This window comes from Lycorma delicatula, chromosome 3, assembly GCF_047948215.1.
Source record: "Lycorma delicatula isolate Av1 chromosome 3, ASM4794821v1, whole genome shotgun sequence".
Classification (NCBI taxonomy): Eukaryota; Metazoa; Arthropoda; class Insecta; order Hemiptera; family Fulgoridae; genus Lycorma; species Lycorma delicatula.
In genome coordinates this window covers 179,515,343-179,541,145 of record NC_134457.1, presented here as the reverse complement: position 1 = coordinate 179,541,145, position 25,803 = coordinate 179,515,343, and the positions used below count along the sequence as shown (strand labels likewise).

The 25,803-nt window shown below is 28.7% G+C and overlaps 2 protein-coding genes across 2 annotated transcripts; both read right to left on the bottom strand.

The window, feature by feature from the left end:
• Positions 1 to 215: 215 nt before the first annotated feature.
• LOC142322247 (uncharacterized) lies at positions 216 to 11,155 on the bottom strand. The gene is made up of 3 exons (XM_075361107.1): positions 11,018 to 11,155; positions 7,876 to 8,063; positions 216 to 1,329 (listed from the first exon to the last, which is right to left on the bottom strand). Exons 1-3 carry the CDS (start codon positions 11,149 to 11,151, stop codon positions 1,049 to 1,051), a joined length of 603 nt encoding a protein of 200 aa, XP_075217222.1. The 5' UTR covers positions 11,152 to 11,155; the 3' UTR covers positions 216 to 1,048.
• Positions 11,156 to 13,797: 2,642 nt separating this feature from the next.
• LOC142322248 (uncharacterized) lies at positions 13,798 to 22,538 on the bottom strand. The gene is made up of 5 exons (XM_075361108.1): positions 22,311 to 22,538; positions 20,248 to 20,311; positions 19,618 to 19,731; positions 15,491 to 15,549; positions 13,798 to 14,067 (listed from the first exon to the last, which is right to left on the bottom strand). The coding sequence occupies exons 1-5, from the start codon at positions 22,358 to 22,360 to the stop codon at positions 14,022 to 14,024; spliced, it is 333 nt and encodes a 110-aa protein (XP_075217223.1). The 5' UTR covers positions 22,361 to 22,538; the 3' UTR covers positions 13,798 to 14,021.
• Between the last annotated feature and the right edge of the window lie 3,265 nt (positions 22,539 to 25,803).

Sequence of the window (25,803 nt, the reverse complement as noted above, 5' to 3'; positions counted from 1 at the left end):
AAAGTTATATATTTTTAAAATATAAAAAAAAATTAAATGTGCAAGACAAATAATTTAAACATAACAACATAACACTGATACATGACATATATGTTTTAGAATTAACAGTGAAATAATCAGGCGGTAACCCCTGTGAAACCTGTGCGGTAAAATGAAATCTAGCTTACATTTTATGAGCAAATAATTCAGTAAATCAAGACATCAACCATTGACTATCTTTAATTATTTTTTTAAATTACAATGCACACCAAGACTTTGAAAACAAATGTGAAATTGAATTGAGTGTATTCAACACTTATTAAAAAAAAAGCTTGAAACTGCAATAATAAACATGAAAAGTTCCTTGCTTTATTACACTGGCACAACATCCTAATATTAATAAAAGATTTCTACATTTCCTGAAACAGTAATAAATTAGTTTAAACAGATTTAATTATATAGGATGGGATGGATATCTCTTTCCTACATTATAACAAAAATTTTAATGTTTAAAAAAAAAGTAATTTTGTTTTTAACATCCATAAATTTTATAAATGGAGTATATTAAATATACACAATAAAAAAAAAAAAAATTTTAAATGTTAACTTTTATTTTCAAAATTATAGTCTATATTAATTTTTAAATCTCTGAAATAATAGAAAAAATTTAATATAAATATTAGAATTGATAAATATGAGCCACTTTAGGTCATGATATGTTATTGTCATATCAAGGCAATATACTTCACAACCATGTCAAATTAAATTTAAAGCAAGAGGCAGATGGCTGTAGAAAAATATATACAATTACAACAGAAGAAAAATGCTGTCTAACATTGTTGTAATTTAACTCTCATTAAAGAAACTATTTCACAGTCATATATATAAAATAAACTTAAAAAAAAATTCTTTTAAATATTTCAAAGCCAGCATATAAATTATAATGAGGGTGGACATAACAGTAAGTTATAAAAAAATTCTCTATTCAATTTTCAACTGCATTAATTACTGTAGTAAAATTTAAAAAAATATACATTTGTTTAGAACTGAACAGCTTATAAAATATATACTATCTGTTTGAGTAAGAATCATTTACAGTGCTCTTATTGCCATTATCACATTCAAATTCACAATCACATCCAGTCTCTTTTAAAGCTCTTGCAGTAAGCCTCTCAATCTCTTGTAAAAGCTGTTCAGTATCTGAATCTAAAACACCTGTACCCTCTCCAGAATCCCATTCTAATGATTCAGCAGAGCTCAGCAATGAAACTTCTACAGAATCTTCACTCGACTGTTGTTGACACATTGACAACTTAGTTTTATTTATTAACTCAACAGCTACCCCATTACCTGAAAAATATTCAGATTCAATGTAAATACAGTAATCTTGGAAAAAATACGCTTTAAAAATTAAACTAAAAATAATAAATTTTAACAGCTGCAATATATTTTCTATTGAGATTTACAGCTAAACATTATCCATACCAGTTCAATTTATTAATCACAAGCTGACATCTGATTACTGTGATTTTTGGAAGTGCATAAAAATTACTAGTTTTTGGAACTTCAAATCCATTCTTTCTTATATAAGGAATTAAATTCAAATATCAGAATTTAACTTGATATTTTTTACATTTTAAATTTCCCTTCCATGTCTTATAACACCAACTACTCTGCTATAAATCATACCCTCATATTATCTGTTCATTGAAAATGTTTCAGTGTTAGCTATTTATGGTAGTTTGAAAGTCATGAGTTTTTTTATCACATTGCACAAAAGAAGAAATGTGAACAGTGTAGCTTTTTATTGAAACTCTGTAATGAACAGTGAAAAGATAGATCCACTTCAAAGTATAATGAGAATGTCAAGTTGGTTAAACAAATGATTCACAATAATCGATGAATTAAAGTTTATAAAGTTGAAAGGGAGTTGAATATAAGTCACAGTTTTGCATTTTATCATCCAGGATTCCTCAAACTTATAAAACATCTATGCGTACTGGGTTCCACATTTAACTGACAAACATCGACAAAAAAAATAATTTTAAAATCTTTTAGAAGTTTTTCAAAACAATATGACAATGAAAGAGACTTATTTATAAAATGGATAAAAACCATTGATGATACCTAGTCTATTACTTTGATGCTGAAAGTAAATGACAAAGTTTGGTCTATAAATATCCTTAATCTCCAAAGATTAAAAAAAAAATCCAAAACTCCCATATTTGGCAGAAAAGGTTATAAAAATTTGGGATATGGAAGAGCCAATTTTTATTCTCTTCACATCTAAAGGTGAAACAATGAATAATGAAAACTACTTTGAGGTATACTACGATCACTAAAGGGAAAAATCAAGTCCAAAATGCATTGTGAAGTTTAAAGAGGTTGATTATGCTTCAGGATAATGCTTAATTTATTATGTCCAATAAATAATGCTTTGCCTTCAAGATCACAATTTCAGTTGCTGGACTACCACCACGACTCTCCCAAGTGATTTAATCCCATGAGATTCCAATCACTCCCAAGTGATTTTCAATTTTCCGGCCCACTGAAAGAACAGCTGTGATTGAAACTGGAACCAATTTTGTTCTGATGAAGAGGTTATGAAAACAGTGCAAAACTGGCCATGCACTAAAGTGAGAAGTTTATTTCAGAAAGGAACTAAAAGCTGGTTAAAAGATGGACTTTGTGCATATAATCAAGAGGGGAGGTTATGGTGAAAAGTAAGCATTTAAACATAAATAAAACACTGTTATTTTTAATTTTCACTTAATATTTTGAGTTATCTGTATGCATAAATACAGAATTTTTATACCTATGTATTATTTTAATGTTACATTCAACATAGTGTACAGAATAATAAGTTTTATCATAACAGTATTATTAACAAAATATCCAATTATCAAAAAACTTTGTTTCACAAACAATTTGTAAACAAAGAGGGAAGACATCCGTTTCATTATATAAAGAACAAGTCCACCATTAATTTTTAAAATATATTCTTTTATATTCATGTCAGAAGCAAGTGCTATGCTTAAAAAATGATGACTTATGGGCTAAGTTTGTGTGACATTTGTTTTAAAATAAAAAAAAATGTTCTGAGCAATATCAAAGTTACTTATGCATTAATATTAAAATAGTATTTTATTTTTAAATATTATAATTCTCTCTCTCTCTCTTTCACTCCTCTGTGTGTATGTATGTATGTGGGGGCATGTGTTTGTTTGTGTGTGTGTGTGTGTGCATGCATGTATGTGTGTGCACGTATGTGTAAATAATCCTACACTTTGGCATTACAATGTACAATGACCATTATACTTATATCTTTATATATTTAATTTTTAATGAAATATAAACCACCAGTAAATATATGTTAAACCTACCATATTAATTCCAAGAATCAGTTTTCAGAAATCCTGCATATTCAGTTGTTATTAAATTATAGAATTATATTAAAACATATTGGTAAAACCAAAAATCATTTTGTAAAAGATTTACACAACATTACATAACTTTCAAAAACAAAAAAAGAGGTATATCTAATGTAGATGACCATTTATTAGATTACAAAAATAATTTAGAGATTTTGGAAGTTTGTAACAATGATAAAAAAATGAATATACTCCAGAAATATTACATTTTATAAATATAAACAAAAATGTAAAATGATGAACCCCAGATCACATTCAAATGTGATAATTTAATTAAACATAATAAAAATACAATATAATGGTTGGCAATAATGACAACAGAATAAAGGAAAATGCAGTATGAGACTTTGCCAATGGTGAGGGGGCTTGAGTGCTCAGTGATATAGAGTAGCTGGACCGAAGGTGTCACCATATCGGAGTGGTATCTGTTGAGAGCCACACTAAGGAATGATTCCTGAAAGAGGGCAGCAGCTCTTATTCAGTAGCTGTTAAGGGCGTAGGTCAGGAAGACTTAAATGGCCATATCAACATCAATCAATCTGAGTACTGCGCAACTGAAAGCGATGGAAAACTACAGCTATTTTTTTTCAAAGAAAATGAAGCTCTCTGCATTTTCACTTAACAAAGATGAAGGCAAAACCTTCCTTGGTAAAATATTACGGAGGTAAACTAGTTTCCCTTTCATATTTCCAGGTGGGGGACTGCTAAGGAAGGGGACACCAGAAAATTAAAAAAATAACATTCTACGAGTCGAAGCGTGGAATGTTAGAAGCCTAAAAATGGTTGGTAGGTAGATAAGAAAATTTTAACAGGGAAATGTGTAGGTTAAATGTAGATGTAGTAGGAATTAGCGAGGTTCAGTGGGAAGAGGAAAACAACTTTTGGTTACATGATTTTAGAATAATTAACTCAGCGTTAATAAAGGGCAGGCAGGAGTAGGTTTTGTAATAAACAAGAAGATAGGGAAGAGAGTAGGGCATTTCAAAAAGCTTAGCGATAGAATCAGTGTAATCAGGATAAAATCAAAACCTAAGCCGACAACAATTGTTAATGTCTATATGCCCACAAGTACTGATGATGATGCTGCTGCTGAGGTAGAGGGTGTATACGAACAAATTGTCAAAGCAATTAATCATATAAAAGGTGACAAAAATTTAATAATCGTTGGAGATTGGGATGCAAGCATCGCAAAAGGCAAGGAAGGAAATATAGTGGGTGAATAATACGGGCTGGGAAAAATAAATGAAAGAGGGGATCGACTTACTGAGTTCTGCACAAAGTATAATTTAGCAATTGCCAACACCCAGTTTAAAAATCATAACAGAAGAATATATACATGGAAAAAGCCAGACGATACTGCAAAGTCAGATATATTATATCATGGTTAAGCAAAAATTTAGAAATCAACTCTTTGACTGCAAAGCATATCCAGGAGCAGACATCGATAGCAACCATAATTTAGTAATAATGAAATATAGACTGGGGTTTAAAAACCTGAAGAAAAGGTGCCAGATGAATCAGTGGGATTTAGAGAAGCTTGAGGAAGAGAAGGTAAAGAAAGTTTTTGAGGAGGACATCGCAAGAGTAAAAATGATAAGGTAGAAAACAGAGAAGACTAGGAGAATGTAAAAAATGAAATTCTTAAATCAGCAGAAGCAAATTTATGTGGAACAAAGGGAACTGGTAGAAAACCTTGGATATCAGAGGATATATTGGAGTTGATGGATGAGCATATTAAGTATAAGAATCTAGTGACGAAGAAGGTAAAAGGGCCTATAGACAGGAAGTGCAAATTAGCGAAAGAAGAGTAGACTAAAGAAAAGTGTTCAGAAGTGGAAAGAAAAATGATCATTGGTAAAATATAAGGAGAATATAGGAATGTTAAGGAGAATTTTGCGCTACATAAGTCAAAATTTAAGAATGTGTTAAATAAAATGGTACACTGATTTATAATATGAAGAGAAGGTTTTTGATAGGTGGTGTAATATATTGAAGAGTTATACGGAGGAAATGAATTAAAAACTGGTGTTATAGAGGAAGAAGAAGAAGATGAAATGGAAGATATAATACAGAGATCTGAATTTAAGAAAGCATTAAAAATCTTGAATAGCATTAAAGGCTCTTGGAATAAACGGGATACCTGCAGAATTACTGCACAGTACAGCTGAGAAAGTGATAGATAGATTACACAAACTGGTGTGGTGTGTAATATTTACAAAAAAGGGAGAGCTCCATCAGACTTAAAAAAAAGGTGTTACTGTCATGATACCAAAGAAAGCAGGAACAGACAAATGTGAAGAATATGGAACAATTAGCCTAACTACTCATGCATCAAAAATTTTAACTAGAATTCTGTACAGAAAAATTGAGAGGTGAGTGAAAGAAATGTTAGGAGAAGACCAATTTGGTTTCAGGAAAAGTATAGGGACAAGGGAAGCAATTTTAGCGCACTCAGATTAATAGTATAAGGAATATTAAAGAAAACAACCAACATACATGGCACTTAATAGATGAATAAAATGTTCAGCATTTTAAAAAAAAAGTTCATGTGTACTTATGTATCCATGTAAGAAGTTATACTTCTTTGGCGTGAATAAAAAAATAATTTTTTTACGTATTCAAACAAATCTGAACCGAGTCAAACGATCAATAGAAGACATTAAATAACATGATAAAGGTTTGAATAAATAACACTTAAATTAAATAATATTTATTTTATACAATTTAAATTGTACTGATGTATTTGTTGTCATAAAAAACAAAGATCATAGAATATATTTTAATTAGTTTAGTTTCATTAAATCTTCGAATGACGATAGCACAAAGGGTTATCAGCGCCTTTGTTTAAATTATAGGCGGCTTATGATATGAAAAATATGATACAAATAGTTTTATTTATAATAGTGTATTTTATCAGAAATTTTGTTTTTGGTAAATTTAAAATTATTTATGCAAAATCAAGAATTTATCTGATGTGTACTATTTTCTGTTATTAAAAAATATAAAGGCAGTAGATTGATTATACATGCTGGAGGTGAAATGGGGTTTATTCCGAACACTGTGATGTAAATGGGATTTATTAACCTGGAAAGCAAGTGCAACAATTGGCAACTACTGTTTTGGTAATTTTGCAGAATATAAAAATATACAGACACTTCCATAGCAAACCATATATTACGGTAAATGGATAATAGAATGTCAGCTGGATTTAGTTCAGTTGACACAGTGCTAAGCTTCAAGATTCAGGCTCTTTACATTACAGTTTAAAAATTACATCATTCCAGTACTGGACAGCAGAATTTGTTCATAATAAATTTCAGAATTTTCAAATGGAAATGGTTTTAACAAATTTACAAATTATATTTTAATATAATTATAGAATTTAATAACAACTGAAGATGCGGGATCCTGCGGAAATCAATTCTTGGAATTAATATAGTAACTTTACCTCATCTATTTACTATGTTTTGGTGGTTTGTATTTCACTTAATATTAAATCTTATTAGAGCAGTGATAAATATGTTAATGAATTATTTGAATTTTCAAAAAAATAAAATTACATGTATATTATTTTTTAAAAGCAATTCCTTCAATAACCTTACTCCTCTGTGCCAATACAAATTAATTTATATTTAATAGATCAACCCTACATACAGAACAATTGAAATAGGATGACTTATCTTATTTAATTGCATAACAGATGCGCTTTTGTGAATTTGATTCGCATCATCAGCTACATACATTATATATATATATATATATATATATATATATATATATATATATATATATATATATATATATACACTACAAAACCATCAAAAACTTGCAATCCATGACAACATACCACCCATTCACTTATAACTTTATGTTAAAAATATTTTTAAACTAATTAATTTTTTTTTAATTAAAAAAAAAAATTAACTTACCATACTCTTTAAAACCATACAAAATTTTAAATAGTTTTATTTAAATTAAAAAAATTAAAATTATAATCTCAACAAGAGATAATAACATAAAATATAAACATTTAAAAACATAAAAAAATATTTAAAATTACAAAGATCAATTAATTAAAATTAACTAAGTCAAAACGAATATGTAAAAATGTAATTAAAACAAAGATAAAAATTACATAATTAAATTTTTTTAAATAAAAACAAAAATTTAAGCAAAACAAAATCAAATGCTAGCCATTTCACTGATTTTACTTTACTCAGACTATATTACTGTACTATATTACATTACTTATTAGGAATAAAATTATCTAGTGTATTTAAAATGCAGCTAATGTTTTTTAATGTCAAAGAACTACAGGAATTACTTCATTTAAGATTGATTTGGTTACTTATTATATTATATACTTACTACTTATTATATTGATTTGGTTACTAGTACCAAAGATATACACCAACTTAAACTTCATGGTGATAACAAAATTTTCAATTGCTAATAGATAATTTACCTTCAGGTTCCCACTCCAGATCAATTGAGCTTGCATTACTATTGCTGTTGCTTGGAACCTTAGATGAACAGCAACTAATACCCTTAAAGTTATTCGGGATAGTACTTCGTGTGCCATAACGATGTGATGAATTAGCAACATGATTATGATGACATGATGAACTACTATTAACCTGAATATTATAACCACTATGTAAAAAACAAAAGAAATATATCAATTATTCATTTAGTCACTTCATTCAATAACATAATCACACCTACTAATCAATGGTCATAAGTCCATCTTTACAAGATATTTTATTACATCCTCAAATTTTTACTACCTTCAACTATGTTCATAATTTGCATTCTTAACATATTTGGAGCTTAAAAATTAAATAAAGAACCACATAAAAATGATGTACTCTTATCTTTAGTACATTGCTTATGGCAGAAGGGTGTTTGGTAAAATATTAATTTTTTTATATTTAATCTGTAATATACCTTGCTTATAAAAACGATCATTTTAATTTTTAAATTCCAAGATATATAACTCAATTCATATTCTTTTAACTGTATTCTTGGTTAAATCTTTATGTTAAACCAGGATTTAAGTCCATTTGTAAAATTAATGATTAAAACGTTACACCCAATATAGGATTAATAAGATAGCCTTTAAAATGATGTCATGTCTGTAATTCCGCCACAGGACCGACTTCATTCACGTAAAAGATTGTGAACCAAAAATGGTTACTGCTAAAGTTAAGTATTTTTTGAAAAATAAAAGTGGCTTAGTTATCTACACTCATTAACTAAATTTACTAACTATGCAGAAATTATATACTTGAATTTGAAGCCTTATGAATAAGAGACTAGCCAGATGATTTCAAAACAAAGTCATATCAAAATTTACTTATGTATTCTGTGTTTGGTAATTTAAATTTCCATTTTTACTAACTTTTTAAGATATGTTATTTCTCTAAGAACAGAAAAGATACCATTTTTTGGTATTTTTGCTTAAGAACTACCACACCAAACCCACTCATATTTTTAATACAAAGGTACTCAGATTCTATTAACTTATCACACGTTAAACTCCACATCTGCACACTTAACAGTTTATGAGTTGTTTTAAATTTGTAAAATCATTTTATCTTTACAACTATACAACATAGAAAAAGGGTTTTTTAAATTGATGAATATCATATTCTTTAAAAGATGTTGCTTACGTGATTTTTTTAGAGATTTGATTTTGATTTTTAGAGAAGAAATAACTGAGCTGCTAAAAGACAGAAAAATTGTAGATAGAAAGTCTGAAAGAGATTAGTTTTTCTCTTGGCTGTTTGCCTATGGTTACATATTTGCCAAATTGTTTCTGTAAGTTTCATATACCTTAGTATATGCTTAGTAGTAGATATTGACTTAGACCTTTTATTTTATTCTATTTCTCTTTCTTTTAGTAATTCATTTATACATACCTTTTTTTCTGGCTGGTAGATAATTATTATAGGACTAATTTATTGTTCTAAGTGGTTGTTTATTTTTAATCTTACACTAATAAAAGAAGTAGTATTGCTATTTTTTTAGGGTTTTAATTTTTTGTATTTTGCTATGTTCTCTATTGTATTTATTTTTTATTTAACACATTTCTTCAACAGCGCTGGTGTGACTACCTACAACTCAGTCTTGCATAATTACTCACAAGATATATTAGGGCTATTTCCCTGTTTGTGCATGTTGGCCATGTTAACTTTTGTTATTCTACTTTTAATTGCTGCCCAAATTAATTATAATGTCATTCAATTTATTATAAATCATTGGCAAGATTAGCAACCTAACACATGGTCATAAAAGTTTTACCAATAATATCTCATTTCTTTTGTAGTATTTCTAAAAAAAATTTAACATGATTAATAAATGCAACTTTTATTACAGATGCAAGATTTGGAACACTAATAAGATTAATTTTTTTTTTCTAACCGAATAATGTGACTTTTATTCAACAGCATGTTTCAATTGTCATTTTCAGCTTCAAGGATTGTGTGATCAGGGGCATGGTCCAAACAACAGCTGATTTTTGTGGAAGAAGGATTAACAGTTTTCTGAAAAAATCTTCAAAATGAGTAACATTCATCTAAATACAGTAATCATGAATGCCATTCTCCCAACAAAACAAAATGTAACTCTTTTATAAATCCTTCTTCATTTCCAACAAGTAAAATAATAACTTGTTGCTCTGCATCTAACCATGACTAAATCCTTCTCTCCATCTGCATACTTCCTGTGTAGAACCACAGTTTTAAATCATAATTGCTGAAGTTGCCTTATAAAGCACTCCCAATGTTCTTTTGTAAATATAAGACACCAAATGACTTAGGTTACAATATTTCTCATACATATAAAATCTTTTATTACTGGAAGCTTAAAGGTTGCACATTTATCAGAGGGAATTGTGAAAAATCATCTGTGGTAGTTTTCAGTGATTACAGTAAAAACTTTTGCTTCGCTATTATCAGATATTATCTACTGATATAACTGACATAGTTGAATTTAAAAATACATTACAGAAAGCTATGGAAAGGATTAAATACAAAAAAAAAAAACAGATGAGATAGGCCTTAATTTAAAAATACAAGTATGAAGAGTCTTGTTACCATAACTGAAAAATTTACCAGATTATAAAAAGAATAAAGAATGGGCTAACAAAACTGCAATCATCATCTACTTATGCTTATAAAAAAATGGAGAAAATAATATGAACAATTACAAAAAAAAAATAATTTGAATGTGCAGCCAAAGTATTATAAAAATCAGAAAATTCATAGATGTTATACGACAAGTTCAAAGAATTGTTTCAACAGCAATTTCTTCCAAACACTACTTCTTGCTAGAAGTGGGATAGAATATATTGTGTTGTCTTTGTTATGAATTCAGGAATATTAATTATATAAATATTTAAGTGACTATAAGATTAGCAAAATTTTTATTACATTTTTCTTTACGTGACAGTCATTGGAAGGACAGGGATACAATAGTGCACTACAGGAGATTCTTTTTGCATTCTAAAAGATATCATTCGTTGCCAGATCTTATTACTCCTAGCTGATTAATATGTAAAACAACTAAAATGCAAACTAAAAAATCCAACTTAATTATAAACTTACTTGTTAATATTGGATGTTGCATTATTATACACATTAGTATTATTGTCAATGTCAGTGAAATTAGAAGCACTGTTATGTTCCTGATGAGGTGTAGCTATTTTATTGTTACTGTTTGATAACATCATTCTTAACATCAAATCTGCTTCAGTAGTTGGTACAGAAGATGATGAATAATCATTCTGGAATTAATAATAATATATTAAAATTATAATAAAAATAATTGTTTTTTATTATTAAGCAATATATTAACCATCTGTGGCAGGAAACCATTCAGTAAAAAGTTAAATTACTGTTGATAATTGTATCTTAATTATATTAACAACATACATTTTTACTGATTACATATTATTCTAATGTTATCTAGAAAATATGATATATTCCAAGATACAACACAAAAAATAATTTATCTGTAACCTTGCTACATAATTAATCACTACACAGAAATCATAATATTTTGTTACAATAGGAAAGAAAATTTTAAATGTATACTTTAACTTAAGTTTAACAAATCACTTCTAACGTACCAAGTAGGCTTTTAAAATAGTTGATGAAAGCTTAGGGATTATTACTACACATCAGACACATAGGCATTTAATCCCAACTAAAAGCAATTGTAGTTTCGACTTCAACCTAAGTCTTGGTGGCGTTATAGTACACCATAATAATTATAGTACATTCATAAAATTATTAAGAAATTCACTTATTAATCTTTATATAGGATCATAAAATTTAGACAAATGAAATATCAGTAAGCAGTATTTTATTCAAATTCATTTATAAATATATTAATATTATTATATTATTAATACATGTAATATTTGACGAAAAATGTATGCAACAGTTACATGGTCACTTGCATTGATTTTCAATTCAGCAGATTCAAACGATTTCTACAGTGAATGAACATATAGTACAGTCTCTTTATGAATAAACATTTCATCAGATTATTCTAAAATCTGCTGATAATAAATGCAATGAATAAATACAAAAGTTTCAATTTAATTTAAACTTGGATGTTAGATACAAACAACCAATAACTGACATAAGTTTAATCAAACTGAAGTAATTATCTCAGATATATTACCATTATTAAGAATGGCCACCTGAAATGAAGAAGTTTTGTAAATTTATGAGATGAAAAGCTTAATAACTTTAAGTCAAGAGCACATAAAACCAATAATAAAATAAAAACAAAGATCAATCAATTGTGTTCTGCCGTCTAGTAAGTTCTCACTTTAGTCTTCATACTTCACAAATCTGCCATATTTCTTCACAGAAATATGGAACCTGACCATATGCAATATACAATGCTACACTTCATATACAGTATTTTGCTAATCAATTTTTTTAATTCTTTGTTTAATCGTACACAGAATAACCTTCTTATCTTGTTACAATCTTTCTTCACCATTGGAACTCTAATTTTTACTTCTGTTACATAACGCACAATTTACTATAATTCTTAAATACTTAAACCGTTCTACTTGTTCTACCTCCTCATTGTTCTGTCTATTATATATCCTCTCACCATTTCCTCTTATTACTTGATCTTACTCTTACTTATTCTCATATTATTATATCTTATTCTCATATATGAGAATAAGATATTATTCTTATTCTAATATTTTTCAGATGTTTTGACAAGTCCTTCAACATCTCAGTTATTTCTCCTTACTGTCTGCTAGCAGAAACATATTATCAGCATATCTAAGATATTCCATTCTCCTTCCACCTATACTCAACCTTCTTTCTCCATTACAGTAGTCATCAATTATTTCCTCAAGATAAAGTTAAACTCAATAGATCATAAGCAACATCCTTGGCTGACTCCTCACCTCAGTTTAATCTATTCACTTTTTCTCCTTCCATTCTCATTCTTCTTTTCTAATTTAGGTACAAATAATCTATGGTACCTCTCTCACTCTCTCTCTCCAATTTATCCCATAAACAAAGAAATTAAGAATAAAAAAATATTTTATTCGTAAAAAATGTTATTATTAAATACTAAATATAATTAATATAGTTAAGAGAGATTTGTACTTACTTATGATATAGCTCTAATTCCAGAACAATTAATTTTTAACCTTAATGGAAAAAGTACACCAGAACCATAGGCATTAAATCCCAACTAAAAGCAATTATAGTTTAGACTTCAACCTAGGTCATGGTGACATAGCACACCTTATTAGCTGTTTTAAAAATATACTAGAGTAAAAAGCAGAGAGTATAGGCTATACAGAGAAAAAGCTCATACAATATAACTGAAGATGCTCTATGCTGTAGAGTATAAGCTGAATGTAAAATGTACAGCAATGACTTAACACGGTCTAAACATTCTAGAAATTTAATAAGAAGTGATAAATAATTAAAAAAAAAAAGCTTTATAAAAATTCTAAATATATTTACGAAAAAACCCAGTTTTCTTCTGTAACTGAGGTAAATATTTGTGAAAATTACAATAGTTCTAATACTAGACACAGTTTACAAGTAAATACAAAGTTGATAAGAACATTCTTTAGAATTCTAATAATTACATTTTTATTGTATGGCAGAGTAATTTTAATGAAATTATAAGCTTCATGGAATCTTTTTACTCACTGAGATGTAAGGTGTGAGATGATTGAATGTGAGTTCCTTTTCAATAAAGTCTTATGGCAAACAGACATTTATAACTACGTTTTGACAGCTTCTGATTATTAATTTGTTTGCAGCTCTACTATTCAACAAAATATGGTAACTAGAAATATTAAAATAAACATTTTGAATGTAGATAATCCGCTAGCTCGGTCTAGTGATTAAACTTATCATGTTAATCAGCTATTTTGAAGTCGAAAGTTCTCAGGTTCAAATATAAATAAAAATAGTTTTGTTGCTTTTATTTAAATTTGAATACTAGACTGTGGATACTGGTGTTCTTTGGTGGTTAGGTTTCAATTAACCATACATCTCAGGTATGGTCGACCAGAGTCTGTACAAGATTACACCTCACAAGATTCACGACTGGCTACAGGTCCTGAATCCAGAAAGTTACATGGGATATCTGGAGACTTCTGAAATATCCGTAAGAAAGAAAAGAGAGAGTATATATATATATATCTTCACATAAAAAAAACTGTATATAAATTCTTATAAAAAGTAAAAAAATATATCATGGTCTCAATTAGTACTAATAATAATAATAATAGCTAAATATTACCTTTTCTTCCAACCATGACAATAATCTTATCAATCATATTTCGTAAAGCATGATAAAAACAAAAAAAAAAAGAAATAAAGTCAAAATAATTATTAAAAAAAAAATCTACATCAGTTAATATCAACATTAATAAATCTAATATGATGTAAATCATATTAAGAGTCTTCTTCAATACATATAATAAATTTGTTTAATGTTACTGATAATATAATTAAAGAGCAAGAAAATAACATGGTAAGGTGTATAAAAAAAATACAAATTCACAATATCTGTGAATCAGTTCTTACAGAAAATCTGGAATCCTTTACTCAACCTTAAATACAGCAATCAAGGACTAAAAAAAAAACAAAATCCCAAGGTGTTAATATGTAACAGGAAATTTGATATATGCAATGAAGTCAAGGTCATCATTACATAACAAATTATAAGAGGTTGTATATTATAGAAGAGAGTACTACTAATTTAAAATAAAATAAATAGGCCTTTATCTTAATGTAATAAGCTGTTAACCTTAATTTAATCTGATTAGCAACTGCAGATGGTCAATTGATGGTTTTCAAATTGCACATTAATCTATACCTCGATTTCAGTTTATGATAGTCTACCAACATGCTGGTTAATGGTTTTGAAGCTCAACCATCTTTAATCAGAAAACCATTGTTAAACTTTTATAACCACTGTAACATCATTACTATAGGCCAATCAAATTCTGTACATCTTTCACCTTCAACTTTTTAATGCATAAGACTTACTTTTGGCAAAAATTAACAGACGCAGTATTTAGTAGATTTTTCATAATGCATAACAAGAAAGTGAAATGAATCATGTTATTTATTGTGATATAACTATCAGCATGTAACCAAGTGCTATATACTAGCTGTTGCTACGGCTGGTTTGCCCAAAGAAACTGGAAAACATCAATTGCAAGGACAGAATAGACTACAAAGTACCGGATGAAGAAGTTCAAAACAGTGGGTTATCTGATTCCCACAGTACCTATACAAGAAGAAGGAACAGAGGATTAGCAGAGTAATTAAGGATAAATGTAATAGGGCGTAATGTAATGTAACAAGGATAGGATAATCAACCCATGGAAGAATTGCCTTAGAAGGCAATGAACACAGGGACTACAATTAATAAAATTAACCATTTATAAATTCAACAAAAATTATGAATGTAATGTTATTCAGTTTTAGTAATAAAGATAATGTTATTAATTACTATGTATTATTAAATCTATTTTAAAAATACAAATAACTGATAATAATTCTTATTACCTATGTATAAGTTTTCGTTTTTTATTTGAAGAACACCTTTTAGAATGACAGGAGATATTCTGAAAATAATAATACCAAAAACAATTATTAGATAAATATGAGTAAAATGAAATTACTATTTTTTTCTTTAAGTGTAAATCTCTGCTGGATTAAATACACAATTAATAAAAAAAAATTGTTGCAACAATCTGTGTATTTCTAAAAGTTATTTATCAAATATATAATATTTTATTCATATTAAATCATGTAATTCTGTAAATTAAAATATGATATAAATTTTTTATAACAGATCATAAAATAAGAAAAAAATTTGAAATGATATTTCAGAATCTTGTAAGGTCAAATAATCATTATTGTATGTATTTCAGATTATCTAATGTATTAAAAACGTTAATTTTTAAAATTCAAATGCATTTCATGAATTCATCAAATTTATAATACCAGCATTTGAGAGATTTTTTAAACCGTAAACTGCTTTCTTAAGTTTGCACATTATCATTTATCATTTAGTAAATTGCAATTCTCAGGTAAAACATAATACATTTTTTTTAATTTGCCATGCAAAAAGGAGCTATAGACATCCACTTGCATAGGCCAATCAAAATTTACACTAACAGCTAACATTAATCTAACTGTATTTAATTTGGCAACAAGAGAATAAAACATAATTTACTGATCCTTTCTGCATGAACCCTCTAGCAACAACCTAGATTAAAATCGAATTATTTTGCCTTGATTATATCACTTAATTCTATAAAATCATTTGCTGTCAATAACTTCATATATTTCTGGCTTATCAATAACGTCCCATACATCATCTTCAGCTAATTTCTTCAACTCAGCCTCCATAGTGTCCTGCCACTCTGACTGTTTAGCTTCTTCAAATGATGTTGGTTCTTCGATGTCAATCACACTAACAAAGACAGTCTCATAATCATTATATTTAATTGGAGGCTGTAGCTAATCCCTAGGATGAACCTGTCTTCTATCAGTAGGACTGTGTATGTTCATGTTCAGCGAACTTCTTTGTAGACTTTCATCTGCAGTCACATCCTTAATTATGTTTTCAACATGTTCAACTTCAGGCGTAGGTTCTTCTTTCTTCATGTTGACATAACAATCAAAAAATAAGAAATTATTCAGTTTTGATGGAACAAAACAATAACTCTTTCTAAAATTACTGCACTCATATTTGGAAAATAAACTCTCAGTCCTTTTGTACTTTAATCATAACCTACAAAGATTCCCTTTCCATTTTGAAAATCCTTTCTCCTCTCTTTCGGTATACGAAGTGATTTTTTTTTTTAACTTCCAGGACGTTAGGTATTGCTTCAGAGAATGTGAATATTTTGTAGCATGTGAAAATCATGCCTGACTGGGGTATATGCACCCACACTTCTGAACCAAACACTGGTTCTATATTTTTTTTAAATCAAAACTTTGCTTATTATTCTATAATTTGTAAGGTGTTTTACCTCTAACTGTACTTGTCCCAGATCTTTTAATCAAATACACAGCATTATTTGTTGCTTCAGCCCAAAACGACTTGCTTAGATGTTTTTCTGCTATCATCTTTCTAGCTCCCTCAATGATCATACACATTTCTCATTCAGCAAGACCATTTCGTTCAGGTTGTAAGGAACCGTAGTCTGTTCTATTCCTTGCTGGGTCAGAAGTTTTCTCACATTGTGATTAACAAACTCCTTTCTATTATCTGTTCTTAAGATTTTTATTTTCTGACCAATTTGATTTTCACACAGTTTAACAAAAAGTTCAAACTTACCATAAACTTCATCATTGTTTTAAAAAATACACCTGTCTATAATGTGAATAGTCATCTTTCAATAAAAACATGTAACGAGAGCCACCTATTGAGTCAACTTCCACTGGACCTAAGACATGGATTATGTTTCTAACTTCAGTTGACTGTGAATTGCTTCCTTTGAATGAGTTACAATGTTGTTTTTCCTGCACACAGACTTCACAGAACAACGTTTCAGTTTTATCTTGCACATAATACCATTTTGATTCAAAAAACTTTGCGCATAATTAAAATTTTTATGTGCCAAATTTTCATGCCACCAGATTAAAGATTTTTTATTTGAGTACTATGGCATCAACAGCCACACAACAATCATCTTGGGCTAAAAAGTCTGGTTATCCAAGCAAAACATCATGTGAAAGAGTTTATTTGACCATCTAGCCAAAGCAAAATCTTGATTTCTTTCCTTGTAAATTAATCATGCTTCACAGGCATCTGACTTCAAATAAAAACAATCATCCAAAACTTTGCCATTTTTCATCTTCATATTTATAAACTTTTGTCCATCATATGATTAAATAAAAACAGTTCAAATGCCAATTGCAGTGATTGTTAAACAATCACGTATTCTTACTTGTTTCGATTCATTAAGCTATACATATTTTCAAAACACTTTTAGAACATGACACATACACTCCGATGCTCTACTATCAAGATACTATTCTGTATCCAAATTCACCTCAGAAACTTCAATTAAGATCAATCTTCCATTTGAATCACTTATATTTTGTCTCTGATATAATTTCTTTTGACGAAACAATGCATTACTAACACTACCTATGTGTGTGCATCATAAATTTCATACTTTTTCAGTTCTATCTTTTGAAGATCTTGTTTCCGTATATTTCAATTGGTAATGTCAAAGACATCTTTAGCTATCAATACTACTCTCATCCAGAATTTTCAAATGTTCCAATTATTTTTATTTAAATTCATAAATTGATGTGATTCCATATGGTTACTACTCTAGACAACAATCCAACAAAATTTTCACAACCTCCGTTCACAGTTATATGCCTGGGCCCATAACCTGTTGCAGAGTTTTTTAAATAAATACACAGTGATGACACGTAATTTACTTTAAATATAAGTTTAATAGAAGAAAAAAGAACTCCCATATACATGGGAGTTCTCCCAGCATGCATTCTCTCACATTGTTGTCTTTCCTAAACTATGCTTACTATCAACACTTATACTATCGATTGATATAAACCGAAATGATACTTTAGTAACCAACTTTTGATTGTATCACAACACAGCCTATTCATTTAAATTTTCAAACTGCAACAGACAATTGAGGGAAAGTGAATTTTGCAGTTTGAATACAACTACTAATCACGAAGGTTTTCTTATAGCACCATACGTCAGTCATAAATTATCGTTAAACATTTGTAACTTTTTTGTACTCTTAACCTTTGTGATCAGAATTATGGTGATTAGGAAAAATAGGCTTTTAGCTAACTAGTTACTATGACAGTGAACTACTGAGTATAAATAACTACTGTAAACACTTTTCAAAATTTGCAGCATTAATCAATAATACATACATAATGTCATATCAATATCCAACTAATTACAGTAATTACTGCAATCAAGTAACATAGTAGACAGTATCAAACAGCACCCACTTTCAGCCTTAATAACATCATAGATCTGAACCAAAAGATTAATCACACAGAAACTGGACTTAAAAAAACCAAAAAAAAAACTAAGAACTAATCTAAAATACTAACAGGTAATGGCTCTAGATAATTGTATGAAGGTAAAATAAAATAATGCAAGGTATAATAAAATAATATAAAAGAGTTCCATAATACAACATTTTTATAAAGTCAACATGAATGAATAAATTAATATCATAATAACATTCTTACACTTATAAATTTAAAAATTACATTTAAAAAAAAAAAAAACATATAATATATATCTGTAAGGATGTGTATAGTAACATATAAACTTATATGAAATATAATTAAGTCTGAATTATAATATGTACTACATATAATTAATTTCATTGTAGATAGTAGTATTTTAATGTTAAAAAAAAGAATCGTCCAACAAAATTTCTACACTAAAACATAATTTTGTCATTTATCAGCATGACAAAATGTGAATTCTTGTTTCAGATGACTATTTATATTAAAAAAGAATTGCTTATTTGCAAATATGTAAATTAATGAAATTCACGCAAGCGTGCACACACACACACACACACACACACACACACACACACACACACACACACACACACACGTATACATGCATGCACACAATGATAATTTTTTAAGAAAAAACTATAAAATACCTCGTTTATGTCAGCAACTTCACTACCACAAAGAGTATCATTGTCAGCAACATAAATATTGGCATCAGGATCAGTATCAACAGTGTTACTGACATGGGAAACCAAATACTGCAACTAGTAAACAAAGCATAAAAAATATAAAGAGCTCAAAACTGTAAAAAAAATTTCATAAAATCAAGTAAAACCAAAAAAAAAAGCAAGGACAAAATACTGCATTACAGTAGTCAATTTTAATGCATAGTACAGTAAAATAGAAAAATTATTAACTTTAGCAACTTAATAAGAAAGGAATCTGGAATAATTTGTCTAAGTATTTATCAAATGAAAACAAAAGCTTACAAGATCCATACTTTAAATCTATACTGCATACAATATGTTATAAACTGCAACTGGGAGACCATTTATAGAACAGGACTGTTTATTTAATCCAACAATCCATTTATAGCAACATTACACAAGCATACAGCCAGCTTTTTTATTAGTAGCTTGATTTTTACTGGCTGTAGTTTTATACACTTAATTTTAGCTGAACTTAAACTTATCCAGTAGTTTTTATAGAAGCCAAATAAAACAAGCTAAACTATGATTTCAATGTAAATTAAAATCTATACAACAAATTAATAAAGTTACCTCCACTGTTTCTGTGTCACGTTGGTAGAATGATCGAGGTGTTAAACAATAATGAGAATGCTGCCTGAAAAAAAAAAACACACTGGAATTAATATTATTTTGGAAAAATTTTGAAATAGTGATGTAATTATAGGTCTTAAACATAAACATATCAAGCAAGTGTAATTTCTAATTGGTGGGTGAGAGAGGTGGAGGGAAAGCAAGAAAGAGAGAGAGAGAGAAAGAGAGAGATACTTTTACAAGATTTTAATATTAAATAAAAAGATTTTTAAAAAAAATTAAATATATTTAAGACTAAAAGATTATTCTCTATAGGGAAACACCAGAAAAAGTACATTAAAGGGATTATAGATATTCAAGCAGAAGTTGATTTAAACTTATTAATCATAACTTTAAAATTGTTATTGATCCTGTTTAGATTGTTTTATTGGTCACTCTTTATTGTTCATGGTGTAGCTTTTTATTCTGATAACTACTTTAAATATAGTATATATGAAGACAACAGTAGAACGTATAATGGCTGAGATATGCTATATTTAATGTATATGATGGTTTACTTGATTAGTCTAATTTAGTCATACAAATCTTTTATAAAATTTAATCATAAGAAGTATTGATGTATGTAACATAACTGTTACAAACACATTTAACAAAGTAATTGAATACAGTTAAAATTTAGGAATTTAATAATAGTAGTTTTAAAAATATTTGTCCATCCCAAAAATAATTCAGTGAAGGACTAGAAGTATGTTAACTCTGTAAAACTGGAGAATCTCTTAAAGACCAAGTAATTACTGTGTTTTTAGATAACAGTAGAATTTATTTTGCTAGATATCCAATTAATTATGTTCATTTTAAGTAATAATCTTTGAAAGTTTACAGATACAGTAGCCACTCTGAAAATAATATGCATCATATCATTTAAATAAATCACATCATTAAATAAATAACAATTATTTTATTTTTACAACACTGTTTTCTGCATAAGCTAAAACCTGAAAATATTTTTTTATTCATACTCTTGTAATTAATTATGTGATACAACAAATAGGTTTTTACTTGGTTTCAATTTTAAATTAGTTATTATATAAATTAATAAAAATGAATAAAATTACACAAAAGTTTATGCCGATAAAAATAAAATGAAACACTTGAGCTATTTGTTAAATTATTTCTTATTTTAATTATATGCTTAATTTTCATATTTGAAACCAGGCCAATTATTGAGGATAGGTCTCTCCCCCAGTAGTCCAAGCCTCCCTGACCAATAACTAACCTATACCAACTATTCCTGCAGCCTACTTCAAATCATCTTCTCACCATTTCTTCTGTCTTCCTAACTTTCTTGTCTATAGAAAGGTTTCCAAAGTGTAATTTGTTTTGTCCATCTCCTATATTCCAACCTTGCCAGACGTCCCGCCCATGTTCTTGATTATTTTTACCATATCTGTCACTCCAGTATGTTGCCTTAGTTTTTCAAATTTATCTGTCTTTCCTTTTCAGAACAAACATTTTACTGATCGTTGGGTAATACTTATTTTGTGTGGACTTCTTTGGCAACATCCAAGTTTGTGAACCCAGTAATATTTGCTACCAATAATTAGATGCATCTTGTAATTACATTATATATAAATCGAAACTCTGTATAACTTCACTGTAAATATCCGCTTTAATAAATCAAGCAACAGTAGTCAGTAGAGTAGTAATTAATTTTCTATTAATTAGTAACCCTACCTGCACAAGTTATTATCTTTTAACTTGAAGTAACGCACATTTAATTGCATTCTAATGGCAATTCATCAGTAACAATTTGTTTGTAATAAGCATAAATTAATTATTTCAGAAGAATAAATTAATTAACTTTTAATCAGTTTTGTGGGGAATACTGTTAATAAATTCTGTATGTACCTTTAAATAAATTAATTACATAATCAATATAATTCAAAATACAATTCGAATTACAAAATCTACACTAATTACAATGGCGAATGAACAGTATATTTACGAAATTAAATAATTTTAGATATTTAATGCACAATCAAGTAAACAATAAATTGTTTTACCTCCTTTCTAATTTTACATTGCGTTTCAAGTAGCTGAAACATGTTCCCATTATACTTTAAAAAAGCCAGTTTGAAAATTGGTAGTCAGTAGTTCAAATATGTAGGCACAAGAAAAGGTTTACAATGGTAAATGTTGTCTTCATATTCAGTAAAGGGTAAGAGCATGAGATTCTTTCAAAATTACATCTCACCGACACCACCACTCTCACACCTCTATAAGTAGCTTGCGATCAGCTGATTCATAATAAAACGGATACAGATATCGATAAAAATCGATTATTTAACCAGCTTAATAAAGTTGCTTCTATCGATAACTGGAGTTAATACCACAAAATTGCCAAAAAAGTTAAATTGCACACTACTACTAAAAACTAACTGCTTGTGAAACAAGTTCTTAAAAAAAAAACAAATAAATAATGATTGCATAACGCTTCCCTCATAATTCGGCGAACTACAATACCTAATATCGTATTCATATATTATCCTTCACTTTTACTACTGTTTCACAAAGAATTACATTACTGTAAATTAATTTTTACTGTCGGTACTTTTTCCGTGTAACGACCAACCATACTTCTTTCATTAAATAAAAAAATAATTTTTATAAATTATATTAAATAAATTAACCCGTCAAATAATGATGAATATATCATAATGCAAATCGGGAGGCTCAATTTAGCAGTATCAAGTTAGTCATTGGTGAACATAATTTTTTATCTCTGTATGTCTGCCAAACAATCGTGTATATAGCGTTGTGGTGTTCCACCCTATTTCTTGTTACCCCCACTGTGTTATGTACTCCAATGACGGGTCGTTATTCAAATTGTAACATGATTCACCGTTATTGGATTTATAAACAATCGTACGTGATAATTTTAACCTCCAAAAATAAATAATTAGGAATTCATAAAAGTAAAGGTTAATTCTGTAAATACAATAAAGTAAAACCTCTCTATCAGATCCTGTACCATGTAATTTTCTTTTCTCTTTGAATATGCTGTTAAAAACTCTTTTAATAAGATACTATCCTTGATGTATATTTACCCTTTGTAAATAAACCTTCATCTGTTTTATCCATCTCTTTCTAACAGTTTTCTTATGGTATCTTTCACCCAAAAACATATCTTGCACATTATCAATACTGTATGTTAAACTCCTTTATAAACCTTGATAATAAATCTTTTTTATTGTTAATAAAAGACCAATGTGGTGCGATATTAGTTAACATGTATATAATATATAGTAATATAATGATGCTTTAAGTATACAACCAGAATGAGTTTTTTTTTTTCTATTTTCAACAGGAGTGTAACAATGTTGAACACTATATGTACTGCAGATATTTAGTTACAACATAAACAGACAAATAGAATTATTTATCCTACTACTTATTGATTCTGATTTTGATACTGTTATAATTAGTGGAATAAAAACTTAAACATGGGGAGAAAACCGGTCATGCCGTTAGTTTATCCCATACACAAGGTATTGATGACTAGAGATGTAGATTTTCAATCATTCATTTAGGTGAATGATCACTATGTTACAAGTGTTGAAATTGAAAAACAAATTCTGCAATTTCATGTGCCTAATGTTAGCAATGTATACTTTGTAAATGTGATAAAATTGTGGATCCTCTTCCTGACCTTGGGTGAATCATTTATTCTCTTCTTATTCTGTTAATTCTTCTTAATCTGTTTATTCTCTTCTTAATCACCAATTAATATTGCCTCTTGAGAAAGTGCTCAGTATTAACCATAATGATGATGAGTTCTTGTTCATAAAAACTGCAGTGATTGAAACAATTATCTGAAGTGGTAAATTGTAAAGCCTATTGGAATTATGTTAACTGATACATCATTGTTCACATGTCATAATATAATGTTGGACACCAGCTGTAACAGAAGTGGTGGGCCTTCAGAGGAATGTCCTTCAAACTAAGGAATGTTTCTTTGTTGCAGTTGACAAAAATCACCATTAATGCTGTTTGAAAGAGTACAGAGAATTGCTCCCAGATTAATCATTATTATGTCTGATCTATTATGTTCCCTATCTCCGTTACTTTTTAATCTTTACATGGAACTAGCAGTTAATGATGTTAAAGAACAATTTAGATTCGGAGTAACAGTACAAGGTGAAAAGATAAAGATGCTACGATTTGCTGATGATATAGTAATTCTAGCCGAGAGTAAAAAGGATTTAGAAGAAACAATGAACGGCATAGATGAAGTCCTACGCAAGAACTATCGCATGAAAATAAACAAGAACAAAACAAAAGTAATGAAATGTAGTAGAAATAACAAAGATGGACCACTGCATGTGAGAATAGAAGGAGAAAAGATTATGGAGGTAGAAGAATTTTGTTATTTGGGAAGTAGAATTACTAAAGATGGATGAAGCAGGAGCGATATAAAATGCCGAATATCACAAGCGAAACGAGCCTTCAGTAAGAAATATAATTTGTTTACATCAAAAATTAATTTAAATGTCAGGAAAAGATTTTTGAAAGTATATGTTTGGAGTGTCGCTTTATATGGAAGTGAAACTTGGACAATCGGAGTATCTGAGAAGAAAAGATTAGAAGCTTTTGAAATGTGGTGCTATAGGAAAATGTTAAAAATTAGATGGGTGGATAAAGTGACAAATGAAGAGGTATTGCGGCAAATAGATGAAGAAAGAAGCATTTGGAAAAATATAGTTAAAAGAAGAGACAGACTTATAGGCCACATACTAAGGTATCCTGGAATAGTCGCTTTAATATTGGAAGGACAGGTAGAAGGAAAAAATTGTGTAGGCAGGCCACGTTTGGAATATGTAAAACAAATTGTTAGGGATGTAGGATGTAGAGGGTATACTGAAATGAAATGACTAGCACTAGATAGGAAATCTTGGAGAGCTGCATCAAACCAGTCAAATGATTGAAGACAAAAAAAAAAGATCAGTGATGTGCCAACAACAGAATCAGAAATGCAGTTGTGAATTTCAGACACATCACAGAAAATTCTGTTGAGACTATAAGTGAGGGATATGTGGTAGGTGGTACAATTTTTTAACTAAACACCATCCAACAAACACTAGGTTACATAACTATCTTTGTTTATATGAGTAAATTGCAACCAGGAAGAGCAAATCTAACCTTTCCCACTGGGCTGGTCTAGTAGTAAAATTGTTGCAAATCACTTGTTTAACAATCGATTTTTGAAGTTGAAGGTTCTGAGATTCAAATCCTAGTAAAATTTACATGGATTTGAATACTAACGGTGGATATTGGTGTACTTTGGTGGTTGGAGTTCAATTAACCACACATTTCAGGAATGATAAGTTTGAATCTGAACAAGATTACACCTCATTTATGTCATACATATCTTCATATCATTGGGCATGGGAGGGTTGCTTATTGTTCACTAGTTGAACAGAATTTAACATATTCATTAGGAAAAATAAAATAGATGTTTTTGCAGTCTGGGGATACACCAGAATTCTACCTTACTGT